At 43.9% G+C, this 14,822-nt stretch overlaps 1 protein-coding gene across 1 annotated transcript in view; it reads left to right on the top strand.

Moving 5' to 3' along the window:
- LOC126259323 (uncharacterized) overlaps positions 1-14,461 on the top strand; it is a 77,564-nt gene extending 63,103 nt beyond the window's left edge. Inside the window, exon 7 of the mRNA XM_049956007.1 lies at positions 13,923-14,461. Coding sequence (XP_049811964.1) covers positions 13,923-14,300 — 378 coding nt within the window. The 3' untranslated portion in view covers positions 14,301-14,461. The remainder of the gene's footprint in view (positions 1-13,922) is intronic.
- The last annotated feature ends 361 nt before the right edge of the window (positions 14,462-14,822 follow it).

The raw sequence follows: 14,822 nt of genomic DNA, 5'->3' as shown, positions 1-14,822 counted from the left end.
CAGTTTTAGATGTATAATTTTGTTGCACTCACATGTCACAAGAAGTAAATACTATAGTTTATTTTGTGCTCTGGTTAGCAAGAGTTTGAGGAGGATAACTGCTTATCTGTTTCATTGCTGTTGAGAATTTTCGGAGTATGGTATTTGGACTAGCTGGTATTATTTGAACATTATTGTTCTCATACTGCATTGAAATGAGTAAGGTGGCACAGGGAAGGACAGAAATTCAAATCCTCGTGTAAACATCCAGATTTGTTTTCTGTGATTGCTCCAAATCATTTGAAATGAATGCTGAGGCGGTTAATTTGAGAGGACTAAGTTGATATCCTTTCCCAGTTTGGGCTTCATGCTCCCACTTATGACTTCATTGTCAACAGTCAAGTAAAAATTGAGAGAATGATGCTCATGATTGCAGTATGTGTTTGAATAGATGCTATTTTTCACTCTTGGGAATTAGTTTCCTTTGAAGAATCCTATTCTAGATTTCTGAAGTTCTTGAAATTATTAACTTTCTGTATTAAATCTTTTTGGGGCACAGTTCAATGTCAATGAATCACAGCTACAAAAGATGTAATAAAGAAAATGAATGTTGTTTCTTGTGGAAGAGTTGTGTAGCATAAGTTTGGGGAGGTGGAGGGCTTGTCCAAAATGAGATCTGGGTCAGTCTTGGTAAAAATAGCATCCTCTGCCCAGTCACGGTGTTACTTGTTTGTGACAAGCTGGGGGCTGTTTCTGTAACCATCACGCCCCATAAGAGCTTAAATATGGTCCAGGGTATCATATTTCACAGGGACCTTTTGCAGTCTGACGATGAGCTGTGTGTCAATTTAGAACGGCGAGGTGTAAAATTCATTCGGCGTTTACACTGAGGTCTGAGGGATAATCAGTTTGCCACCAGTGCCTTCATCTTGGCCTTAGAGGGTAATACATTACCCGACAAGATCAAGGTGATGGTCTACTGCTGTGATGTAAAACCCTATATCCCTTCTCCGATGCAGTGCTTTAAATGTTGGAAGGTTGGTAATATGTCTTCCTGCTGTACTTCCAGTGTCACATTCCAAGATTGCAGATGCCCATCACATCCCAATACTCCATGTGCCCCCCTCCCATCTGTGTCAACTGTGGAGAACACCATTCGCCTTGCTCGCCAGACTGCAGGATTCTCCAGAAAGAAAGGAAAATCATGGAGTACAAGACCCTGGACAGACCGACCTACACTGAGGCTAAGAGGAAATTTGAAAGCCTACATCCTGTATGCATGACAGCATGTTACGTCCCTTACACTGCCGCTACAACAGTTGTAGCCCCATGAGTTCTGTCAACCCCATTCACCTCTCAGAGCCAGAAGACTACACCTGCCCCCTTGATTGTGGGGTGCTCTACCCTCCCTGTAACTCCTGCACCACCTATTTCAGGAGCAACACCTCCCCCCCCCCCTCCAAACCATCAGGGACGTCTATCCCCACTTCTAAGCCGGAAAAGCGTACTTCTTTGGCTGCTCTCACTAGGAAGGGGTCCCTTGGGTCACTACATTCCCAGGTTTCTGCTAGCTGGTCACAGGGCTTCATGCTCATCCTCAGTCCCGGAGACTGAAGTCCTCCCAGCCAGGGAAACCCAAGGAAAAGTGAGAGAAATCGAAAAAGAAAGTCTCAAAGACCAAGGGAATTGCGGTGGCACCCACACCACCGCTACCTCCAAGCTGTGCATTTACAGATGAGGTGGCACATTCTGGCATCTGCTAGGACCTAGGTCACGATGGACCCTCAGACAAAATGGGTATAGGCTGCTCAGGCAAAACGTCGGTGACAGCAGGTGACCATGAGGCCTCATTGAATGTTCCATGCCTTCCCAGTCACATGATGTCATCCTCCAGTGGAATTGCCGGCGGTTTTTTCCACTGCCTGGCTGAGCTACGACAACTGTTAATTGTTAAGTTTTACAACCTGCTTTCTGCATTGCCCTCCAGGAAACCTGACCCCTTGTGGGGTGGTATTGTGCTTACTGGCAGAGGCAGAAATGTCGAAACTTTACAGTCTCAGTTCGACCTCGGGGCCGCCACACATTTCATTGTGGTTCGAGGTAGTTACTCGGCCATTGATTTATCAATTTGCAGCCCAGGACTTCTCCCATCTATCCACTGGAGAGCACATGACAGCCTGTGTGGTAGTGACCACTTCCCCATCTTCCTGTCACTGCCCAGCATCAAGCCCATGGGCACCTGCCCAGATGGGCTTTAAACAAGGCGGACTGAGAAACTTTCACCTCTGCTGTCATCATTGAATCTCCCTTGCATGGGAACATCAATGTCATGGTTGAGCAGGTGACTATAACAATCATTTCTGTGGCAGAAAACACGATCCCTCGCTCTTTGGGTTGCCCCGGCAAAAGACAGTCCCTTGGTGGTCACTGGAAGTTGCTGAAGCCATTAAGGAGTGTCAGTGAGCTCTACAGCAGCACAAGCTGCACCCTTCACTGGGGCACCTCATAGCCTTAAAACGGCTCTGTGCTCGCGTTCACCAACTTATCAAACAACGGAAGCAGGAGTGTTGGTAGAGATATGTCTCGACCATTGGGTGCCATAAGTCACCTTCCCAAGTCTGCAAAGATCATGTGTGTTTTTGGGTGCCAGACCCCAACAGGTGTTCCCAGTGTTAACATAAATGGCGTGTTATCTACCGGTGCAAACGCGATTGCCGAGCACTTTTCTGAGCACTATGCTAGAGTCTCTACGTCGGAGAATTACCCCCCCAGCCTTTCGCACTTTCAAACGGCATCTGGAAGGGAAAGTCCTCTCATTTACTACACGCCACAGTGAATTCTATAATTCCCCATTTACAGAGTGGGAGCTCCTCAGTGCCTGTGCACATTGCCCCGACAGCTCCTGGACCAGATCGGATCCACAGTCAGATGATTACACATCTCTCATCTGACTACAAGTGACATCTCCTCGCCGTCCTCAACCGGATCTGGTATGATGGCGTCTTTCCATCGCAGTGGCGTCTTTCCATCGCAGTGGCGGTAGAGCACCATCATTCTGGTGCTCAAACTCAGTAAAAACCCACTTGATGTGGATAGCTATCGGCCCATCAGCCTCACCAACATTGTAGCCTCACCAACATTGTTTGTAAGGTGCTGGAACGTATGGTGTGTCAGCGGTTGGGTTGGGTCCTGAAGTCACGTGGCCTACTGGCTCCATGTCAGGGCGGCTTCCGCCAGGGTCGCTCTACCTCTGATAATCTTGTGTCCCTAGAGTCTGCCATCCGATCCAAGTTTGTGTCTCCCATATCCAGGAGAATGGGGTCCCGCAGGGCTCTGTAGTGAGTGTGTCTATTTTTAGTGGCCATTAATGGTCTAGCAGCAGCTGTAGGACCTTTCACATAACCCTAAAGACTCAGTTAACCCACGGATCTCCGCTGCCACTTCCTCTCGATTCTTGACAAGTACCGAGGCCACAGTGTTTTACACCAAGGGCTCGATGGCTGATGCTCATGTCGGCTTCGCGCATGTTCATAGAGGAGATATTGAACAGCATTCCTTGCCCGATGGCTGCAGTGTTTTCGCTGCTGAGCTGGTGGCTACATCTCGTGCTCTTGAGCACATCTGTTCATGCCCTGGGGAGGTGTTTCTTCTGTGTACTGACTCCTTGAGAAGCCTACAAGCTCTCAATCAGTGCTACCCTCGTCATCCTTTGATAGCAACCATCCAGGAGTCCATCTATGCCCTGGAACAGTCTGGTCGTTCAGTGTTGTTTGTCTTGACCCCAGGTCACGTTGGAATCCCAGGCAACGAACTTGATGACAGGCTGGCCAAACACGCTGTGCGGAAACTGCTAATGGAGATGGGCTTCTCTGTAACTGACCTGCGTTCGGTACTACGCCTCAAGGTTTTGCACGCACAACAAGTTGGGTGCCATTAAGGAGTCTACAAATGTGTGGCAGTCCTCTATGCGGCCTCTCTCAGGGACTCATTGGTTCTCTGCCGGCTCCACATTGGCCTTGCTTGGGCGACACATGGCTACCTCCTGTGCCGTGATGACCCACCTCAGGGTCGGTGCGGTGCCAGGCTGACAGTGGCCCATATCTGGGTGAGCTGTCCTCCTTTGGCTCCCCTGCGGCGGACTTTTCAGTTACCAGACTCGTTGCCATTAATTTTAGCTGACAACACCTCATCGGCTAATTTAGTTTCAAGTTTTATATACATCAGTGGGCTTTTATCATTCTATATAAATTTTAACGCATGTCCTTTGTCCATTTTGTGTTCTCCACTCCAATGTTTTTGGGGTGGATGTTTTAATGTGTTGCAGAGTGGCTGGTTTTGCCTTTTTATTCTTGTGGTCTGCCAGCCACGGTCATGTGCTCTCTTGTTTTTACGCCTTCTACCTGTTTCTTGCTTCTCTGTATGGTTTTCTTTTCCTGTTTTTGTTCATAGTAGCATTGGTTGTCCTGGTGCCGTTCTTCTGGTTCTTCCTTTCTCTTGTTGTGCTGTACGTCTCCTTTCTTTTCTTCTTTCCATTGTGTAATTATTTTACTGGGAACAAGGGACTGATGACCTCGCAGTTGGATCCCTTCTCCCCACCCCACCCCACCCCCCCCCACCCCCTTTAAACCAACCAACCCAAAAGCATCTACATCCATACTCCGCAAGCCACCTGACGGTGTGTGGCGGAGGGTACCCTGAGTACCTCTATCGGTTCTCCCTTCTATTCCAGTCTCGTATCGTTCGTGGAAAGGAGGATTGTCGGTATGCTTCTGTGTGGGCTCTAATCTCTCTGATTTTATCCTCATGGTCTCTTCGCGAGATATACGTAGGAGGGAGCAATATACTGCTTGACTCTTTGGTGAAGGTATGTTCTCGAAACTTTAACAAAAGCCCGTACCGAGCCAAAGAAGGGGGTGCCATTCCTATTGGTGTTGATTGGATTGATTTGATTTTGACAGGGAAGCTAAAACAGCTTAGGTCTAACCGCCACTGCCTGCACAGAAACAGAGTTTGTTGTGTGGTATTGCTCCCTGTATATCTAGTAAAGCCAACCAATGCCCTTAAATAGTGCAAGGAGTCCCTTTACCAGTTTTTTGTTGAACACAATTTCTTCGGGTCTAGTTGTCCCGAAGATTCTGTAACTTTTGCTCTCAATTCCATGCATTCGAAGATTACGTGTGATGCAGTTTCTTCACACTCATCAAAGATCCTACATTTAGGGTCTTCTTCTGTTATACGCATTGTGTGTAGGTGTTTTTTGAAATTCCCATGGCCTGTCATCAGTCCAGTCATGAGTTTGATCTCTTTCCTGTTCAATCCCAGGATTACAGAGCTTTTTTAAAACGCGCCTTGGGCATCATTACCTTCCCATGTTTTTGTTTATGGACCTTGGTCCAATATTATAGATGCTGTTTCCCAAGCCAGTTCTGTAATTCTAGTTTGATCATAGCCTTGGTGATTGTCAGCACACACATTCCGGTCCAATAAATGGAGTTGTTGCCCCATCCCGGCCAATCTGTCGGCTTGTTCATTGCCACAGATCCCTGAGTGGCCAGGGACTCTCACTAGTACCGTATTTCTTCCCCCTAGCTCCACCAGAGCCCTGTGGCATTCTGCAACAATCTTAATGTCATTGCAGGAGCTGCCAGTGATTTCAAGGCTGCCTGAATTGATGTAGATGCTACGGTCCTTGTAGCATGTACACGTGTTCTCCTCCACACATGCAGTGATTGCAGTAATTTCAGCTTGGAATACAGAGACCAGTTTTCCTAGAGAGATGATGCCCCCTCCAGTCTTGGCTGAACCCCGTACACCCCTGCCCCCAATGCCTTGGTCTGTTTTTGACCCATCAGTGAACCAAATAATGTCCCCGGTAAGGAGTCAAACTGTTTTTTCCCACTACTTCCTGTTTCCAAGTATTATATTGTAAGGCTTGTTGAAGCAGTTAGGAGTTATTATATAGGCGGCAGGCATTTCCCCAGCCATTCCTATATTTACCTCACTCACTATGTTAGTGTGTGCTTCTGGATACCCCGATGAGATCCAGTTTTTGCCAGTTTTAAGTCTGTATGCTGCAGCTGCTGGTTCCATCTTGACCCAAAGGTGTAGTGGAGGCATGTCCAGCATGGCCTCCATCCCAACGGTTGGTGTGTTGCTAATTCCACCTGTTATGGCTAAGCAGTCTCTGCACCTTAGCAAGCTCCTTAGTTGGAACCCGCTGTTCTACCTTCTTGCACCACACTATGGCCCCGTAGGAAATCCTAGGTCTAACCACTGTGGTGTATATCCATTGCATACCCCTGGGGCTTAGGCCCCAGTTTTTGCCACAAGCCCTCCTAGTACTCACTAAAGTACTTTTTTGCCTTGGAGCAGATACTCTTAATATGAGAGGTCCAAGTTAGCTTCTCATCCAAGGTTACACCCCTAGATGTTTTACTGTCCCCTTCACAGGTAGAGTTTCATCGAAGAGCTTTAGATTACGACTTGCATGCTGAATATGTCTCTTTGTAAATGGCACTACAACAGTCTTCTTAGGATTAACTCTCAGATCCTGTTCAATGCACCATTTTTTGCACAACGTCCAACCGTCCTTGTCCCATATTCCTGACTGTGTCATTGAATTTGCCAAGTATTACTATGACAATGTGACCTGCGTATCCTTGACAGAAGTATTGTCTGGAATTTAGTGCCTCAATGAGATCGTTCACCACTACATTGCACACCACTAGATTCCACAATAAACGGGACAGAATTCCTCCCTGTGGGCAACCTCTAGGGGTGTTAATTACCATCTTTCCATTCTTCATGGTAGCATCTACCTTCCTTCCACTAAGCATGGCCCTGGTCCACCTACATATAGTGGTCCCTAGGTCATGCACCTCTGCTGCCCTTACCCTGGGATTAAAAGTCATGTTACTGAAGGCCCCCTCGATATCCAGGAAGATGCAGAGGGCTATTTCTTGGAAATGAAATGCTTTCTCTACCCTCCAAATGAGTTGATGGAGAGCTGTCTCACATGATTTACCTGGTTGATATGTGTGTTGGTTTGAATGTAGAGGAGCCCTAATTAGCCTCTTCTCCCAATGTGTACATTAACCAGTTTTTCCAATGTTATGAGAATGGAGGAGGACAGACTGATTGGTCTCATATCCTTGGCCTTGGTATATGATAAATTCCCCCTGGCTTTGGAATGAAGAAAACCTTCACTGCCCTCCAAGCATTGGGAGTGATTCCTACTGCTAGGCTAACCCTGGATAACCTGCATAGGACTCTTATGAGATTCTCTCCTTGACTTGAAAGGTTGGAATGTTCGCATTGCCCATTGGATGTTATTGAAGTCCACACACTCTTTGGCCAATTCACAGTCCTCTCTTTGAGTGCCTGAGAACAATTGTCTCTCCGGGATCACATTCTGGTCTGTGTTGTCTGGCAGAGCATATTGTGGAAAGTGAGTTTTGAGGAGCAGTTCCACCATCTCGTGCTGTCTTTGTATATTCCCCATCCTCCTTCCTCAATGTACCCCCTGGATTGGTTGGTACTCTAGTGAGGATTCTGTGAAGTCTGGCTTGAGCAGCCGTGCTCTCCACTTCCTCACAGAATGCCTTCCAGGATGCCTTCTTCACTTGTCTGATTGCGAGGCTGTAGTTGACAAGGGCCTCACGATATTTTGCTCATTGTCCCTTACATCTCACAAGGTTAAACAGTTATTATTCCAAGGCACACTCCTATTTGTGCACTTCTTGGTTGTGCAGTTGTCCTGCAGCCTCTGCAACTTCCTCAAACTCTACTGGATTCCTTATCAAGGTCCCACCTATATGTCTTCCAGTCCCCACACCCGCCGACGGCAAGCCTCTAACAGTCTCCTCACCTCCGAAGGAGGAGGAGAGTTGTCTTCGTAAGGAAGGTATGCTGAGGGCAATAAAATTTCCCTCGTGATACTATCCTCACATTGCTGCATTGTAATGGCCACTAGGTCCCTGGAACAGAAATCGATCATTGGCATTAAAGAAATTCCATTTCTTACATGGATGCATATTCTGGAGTTTCTTAGATTTCTAGTATAAGTAAGCTGACCTCCAGTGCCACCGAGGCCCAATATGCCCCTTTTATATAGGGTACTTGTATCAGGGCCACGTCAACTTCCTGCCTCCCCAGGCAGCAGCTCAAGGCAGCAGAGGCCCCTTTACTGTGCTGCAGATTAATCTGCAGTACCTCCAGTCTCTGACCTGTGAGAACCGTAAAAACAATTTCAATTCTTGCTCTTGCATCGCCTTCAGGGACTTCTCTCCAACCTTCACCACCAGGGTTCGTCCTTCTGATAAAACCTTCTGGTTGGTCTCTCTCCAGTCCTCAGTCGACACTTTTGAGTTTTGGGCACCTATTTTATCAAACAGAGTCTTAGGAGAGACATCCTTAAGGATCTCTGGTACCCATATTGATATCTTTGCGGTCTTAAGAAGCTCCACTGCTGTCTTGACCAGCAGCTTTGCATCTTCACATCGGGATGTCACGGGCACCTTGTCCTTAAGCCATTCCACCGTGTGCACCTTCAGAGACAAAAATGAGGGCACCACAGTCTAGATAGAACTGAGGTGATGGCCACCAGTGGATAGCCTTCCTGGATAACTGCCATCTTAAAAACAGAGACTGCAGTACTATCGGTCTGTTTCCCTATTTCTTGCCTCGTTTTTTTTCTGGGCTCACTTATCCAGGGAGGAGGGAGTCTAGATTCCTCCCTTATCCTCTTGCTGCCTGTCTTCAACGTTGTGGGGGTCTGTGTATCACCTTCAACCTGAGACAGTTTTTTCTTGGGGTCTTAGGTTCAAGTCCCTTTAATTCCCTCCACTTGTCTTTAGGAAGCCATTCTTTCCCTTCCTTTTTTTCTCTTTTCCCCGAGTAGTTTCCTCCTGGGCCCCAGACAAGGCTTTAATCTTGATCTGGTCCAACTTCTTGGTTACTGTTCCCACTTCTGGCTCAGGTCTGGACCCTAATTCAGTAGTGGGAATGCCTGCCTTCAGTCATGACCCCGATGTTTGTGTCTGAGGTCTCAGTCCCTCAGATTGTTTTAATTTATTTTCTTTAGTCGTGTCCATATTGGTCCCACGAGATTTGGGGACACCACAGATACCCCAAGTGGTGTAAGGCTATTTACTCAGGGAGGTCATCAGGTATCCCTGAGTCTCCATTTGTGACACATCTACCCATGTGCCACGCAGCCCTCGGCACGGATTGCATCACACCTTTGGGTTGGGAATGGGAATTGGGTAAGGGCTAGGAGTGGATAGGGAAGATGGGACATTGTGGGAAACTTGTAAGTCTGATCCATCAGCTGTGACCATTCCGACAGTAGGTCCTCTACCTTCGGCATAGCTCACACCTTCACGCAGAGACACAAGACTCTTCACCCATAGGGACAATGCTTTGTCTAGCTGGTGTCCACTGGAGAGGTTCCTATTGGTGTTATCACATAGACATTAACATCTCAGATGCTATACTCTATAGTTCTGACTTTACGTGCTAGCTGCCCGACTATCACATTGTGTGACACTACGGACTGTGAGCTTAAGCATGTGTATCAGGTCCCCAAAGTTGCCACATGCCATAGCCACAGTTGTTATAGTTGAGCTATTCCTTTTTGAATATATAGTCTTCCATGTCGATTCTTGATGTTACCTATTCAGATGGGATCCTTCTGCAGTTCGTGCAGTGTTGGAAACTCCATGATGTACTTGACGTAAAGTCATCTGCTGGCCAACTTCAACTGCTGTACATTGTCCAAGAAGTACCTCAAACAACAAAAAGAAGATTATGGAGTGGGAGAGAGTTGGAGAGGGGACACCAATCAAGGCATATGCTGTCAGCTGAAAAGTTGAGGCAACATGTTTCGGGACTGAAAACATGTATTTTTGGTTGACTATTTGCATGGGTGAAGGATTATGAATGCAGTCACTAGTGCAAACTGCTGGATGATGGAAAGGTTGCTTATCACAACAGTCTGCAGCCAATTCACATCATCATCATCCTCCTCCTCAGCAATGCGTGGCCCTATGCAACAGTTGTTGCTTGTGAAAAACTCACTTAACTACATTAGCAACCTCATCAAATTGCACCGTACAGTTCGCACATCCCCTTGTGACGACCCTGTTTGGTCCACGGAAGAGGGCTCTAGGAAGGGAACATTTTGATGACGATGATGCAGTCAAACAGAACTCTCACAATTGGCTACTGGGACAGCCACTTTGGTTTCTACGTGAAAGGATGAGAAAGCTGCTTATCAGAGGCAGAAAATGGATTTATGTTATGGAAACTATGTTGAGAAAATAAGTCAGTAATTATTGGTATGTATCACCAGTAAAACTGTGTTAAGATATTCTGGTTTATACTTGTGTCCCTCACATATTGAAACATATCTCTGAGAAGTTTGAGGTTCCTATTACTATTGACTGCCAGGTCATTAGCATACGACATGAACAGAAGGGTCCTAGCAAACTTCTCCATAGCACATCTGAAGTCACATCTACTTCTGTCAGGACACCATCCAAGGGTAACAGGCTGCACTCACCCTGCCAAGTAATCTGCAATCCAGTCACAAATCTTGTTTGATACCCTATATATTGTGGTACATTTTTTAATAAATGTTGATGGGGTGCCAAGTCGAATGCTTTTCGAAAGTCAAAGACTTCTACGTTCTCCTGATCTTTGATTCATGGCTTTCAGGTTGTCGGAGTGCAAATTGGGTTTCTCATGATCAGTGTTTTGGACTCCACAATGGTTACCATGAATGTCATGTACTTCAAGATTCTCCATTGTGTTTGAGCTCAGAATATGTTCTAGGATTCTGCAACTGATGGATGTGCCTAAGATTGGATGGTATTTTATGGATCACTTCCGGTATCATCCTTATAGAAAGATGGGACATGTACTTTGTTTCAATCACTGGACACAGTTGGATTTATGGAATCTTTAAAATGGGAGTGAACTATGTTGCAAAAGAGTCTGACAGGGGTCACAGTGATATTAGCAGTTTCTCAATGCTGCATCTATATCACTGATATTTGCAGTAACGTGGGAGGTAAACTGGGGCAATATTTTCTATTAAAATAAATAAATAAATATTCCGTGCTGGAAGTAATTTATCAACTACTATAAAATGGAGATACACGAAAATGTTTAATTTCAGCTGATTGAAAAAATGTTTCTTCTTAACTTTATGAAATTCTGGTAGTAGCTGTAATACAAGCTTTCAAAAACTAACAACTCTGAAGCCACAAGAAACAACATCTTCAGTTCAGAAAATGTTTTGGTGTCATTTTGTTAAAATTTAAATTATTGTAAAATTATCATAGGACATTGTTAGCAATTTCAAACTTTCCATAAAGCATTTTAATAAATAGTTAAAAATAATTGTGGATTCTCATAAACAGTTAATTCATGTAACCTATAAGAGAATCTGTTGCGTAACTGTTCTGCAACTGCAAAGGAAATAACTCTCACTCCCTAGTTCACTGGAATGATTTAATTCACAACAAATAATTTTTTTTTTTTTTTTTTTTTTTTTTTTGCTGAATAGGTTCACAATATTAAATTTATAGATAAATTGATAGTGCTCTTTCATATTGGCCTCAGAATACAATTTAGACTTGGATCACGACCCCTTTAATGTTGGGACACCAGTTTTCCTGTACCACTACACACAGCCACCCGGATGAATGGAATTGCTTAAGGTCCAATTGGAACAGCAAAAAAATGAGGAGAAAACTTGGTTGTAGTCTACAGTCAGACTAGTATTCTGTCAAGTGGCTACTGGTTTCATTACAGAGTACCATTGGGCTGTCCCATAGCACACAGTTGTCAAAATCATTTACAGAAGTTAATATGTAATTACACTACCTTAGTGTACTAGGATAAGAGATTTTGATGACTGTGTTGATAGTCATTTGACAAAATGTTATAGTCGGATTAAAATTGACTGATGTCTGTCAATTGCTGCTAGTGTTGCCACATCAGCTGCTGGCTGCCGCTCAATTTATAAGCAACACACACGACACGGTGAGTCACTTCACAAATGCTGTTAACATGTTACATGGAGCAATGTTGGAAGTGGCCACTGTGTGGTATGACGGAAATGCAAGGTTCTTTATCGACAGCTGATATTAAGAGGCTAATTATTGATGTGCTTCTGACGACATGTTTTGTAGCCCTGAATTCAAACGTGTGTCCTAATGTAACACATCCTGAGATGTTCAATATATCTGACAAAATGGCAGTCAACAATAAGCAGCAGAACTAAAATCACAATCACTTTTTGGTTAAAGGTAACCTGTCAGAGCATACTTGAGACAAAAAAAATCAGTTTCAGCACTAGAAGTGAATTGTAATTTCCCACTATTGCTAGTTACTTGAAACTATCCTCACACTGGTGACGTGCTGCTACATTACCAACCGATAAGTAGTCCTGGTAGCCACTTGGTTGCAGATTATATGACACAGGCAGATTCCAAACAAAAGCATAATAATAGGAAGAAAAATAAGAGCAAATAGAAAAGTCAGTACAATGATGGAAAAGATGTGACAAAGTATTAGAAATAAAAAAAAATAAAGTGAAACAAATGAATTGAATAAAAAATAGGCTTTTGATCAGATTTATAAATAATAAAATTACACGGCATTTGACAATACTTGAATCTACGACCTTCAACACACCAGATTTATATGCCAACCGCTCCACTACGCCACTACCCAGTATTAGATTGCCGTATTTATGACTTTGGTGTGGTGCGAGTTGCTATGATGAGTTGAGTTGTAGCCCTAAAAAAAAATCAGCTTCATGCAACGTCATAAATGTGTGTGTGTGTGTGTGTGTGTGTGTGTGTGTGTGTGTGTGTCTTATGTGTGATGAAATATGAAAGGACCAGACCCAGGATTTGGGATCCAACCACACAAAAAGTGAAAGATGAACAAGGAATTGGTAGTGAAATGAACAATTGTTGTCGCAATTTGGCAACGGGGAATGGTTTGGGTGTGACATTGAGTGCTCCAATGGATGGAAACCAACTCCAGTGTGTGAAGTATCCACTATTAAGTAATTTTAATCAGACTGTAGTGTGACTGTAGGCCAAAGCAGATAACAGGAATCCTAATGTCAGGTACTTTATATGGAAATGTATTTTGGCCAGTCTGATACATCTCATCTGTTCTAAATTAGAACTGTGAACAGAGTTGGTGTCAATCTCAGGAAGGCTCACAAAGCTTAATTTCAAAGTGGAGAAATCACTGAGAGTCACCCAGTTCAAAATTGTGTAACTGATTTGAATACAGATACAGTAAGGAAAGTTCTGGCAGAATATAAATAATTTCGGACCAAAGGAGACCACTCACTGAATAGCAGAAGTGCTGACTCATTGACAGGCGCACATACGAGAGTGAAAACTTGGTAGCCTTAAAAAAAAAATCCTTTTAAAAGTGTGTGTGTCCAGCCAGCACAGCACAACACAGCATAGCATACAGACAGGTGTGTGTGTGCGTGCGTGCGCTTGTTGGTGATTCAGTGCGTCTGCTGTTTGACGAGTGATCCCATTTATTCCTAAATTATTTACCTTGATTTGAATATAATCTTCCAAAGGAAAGTAAAATTACAGAATCTGATGGAATGTTGCTGACATAAATGTCATATTTAGGCACATTCAGTTCAAACTTACTGCAGCCAATACCTGTTGTAAGTGTATAGTTGTTGTGTTATCGGGAATGAGGTCAATTATTTCTTTTGTAAATTGCAGAATTGTAATAGTACTAATAGCATCAGCAGTATTATATTATTTAGGTGCTGCTGAAAGTTCGTTCCTCTTGTAAAGTAATGGATATGGAATGTTTGCATTGTTTTTCCTTTAAATTTCTCTCTTATAACCCCTTGGGTTTTTTTTTTCTTTCACAATTTTCGTAAGCAGTGCAAGAAGAGGCATTCTTATGTATGCCCCGAGTATGAGAAGCATGGAACCTGTAAGAAAGGTAAGTACTGCCCCTACCCCCACAACACAGGTTCAAAGTTAAACAAGAAAACTGTTTCAAACCAAGCTAAACAGGTGAAGGCTGAACACACACCTGGAGACCCGGCCAGGAAGAGATATTACCAAGAAGAAAAAACTGAAAATAAAGACTCATCTGTAACTGAAGAAGAAAATTTCAAAAAGTCAGAGATAAGTCCACATAAAGAAGCAGAGGATAGTCACCGTGATTTGAAAGGATCTGGACCTGACAAAGACGAGCCAGTATTGAAGAGACCAAGAATAGGACGTCTGCCATCATTCATTGCTCTTAGCCATTAGCGCTTACAAAGAATGGACTTGTTGGAACCATTGGGTTCCTGACATGAATCAACTATCAGTGATTTGACGGTGATGATTATGGTTGATTGTCGTAAAAATTTGTGTAAAAACTGTGTGTATTATTACTATAAATCAATAAATATTTTATTACATTTTCTGAATATTATATTTTTTTTTTCTTATTGATTGTCATTACCATCCTAACATAGTCTTCCTAATGGCCTGTTGTCAAAAATATGACCATAAGGTCATTCAGAAAGACTAAAGTGTACTTTGAAAGTGGATTAAAACAATATGCAACTGTTTTGTTTCTTAATTTATGTGGATTTTAGCTGCAAATTGTTGCTATATGGGAATATTGTTGTGCAAATATTCTCTGGAGGGACAAAATAAACACAAGGAATAAACACCCATCATAGCTGCTGACAAAAGTGAAAGTTACCTTTGTGCACCAATATGGTGTGGACATCATTCCCCACCACCCCTTCTTTCTATGAATGGTCACATATGGTGATGTATGGA

The sequence above is a fragment of the Schistocerca nitens genome, chromosome 5 (assembly GCF_023898315.1).
Source record: "Schistocerca nitens isolate TAMUIC-IGC-003100 chromosome 5, iqSchNite1.1, whole genome shotgun sequence".
NCBI classification, from domain to species: Eukaryota; Metazoa; Arthropoda; class Insecta; order Orthoptera; family Acrididae; genus Schistocerca; species Schistocerca nitens.
The sequence above is the reverse complement of the archived record's forward strand: the minus strand, read 5'-3'. Positions and strand labels throughout refer to the sequence as shown.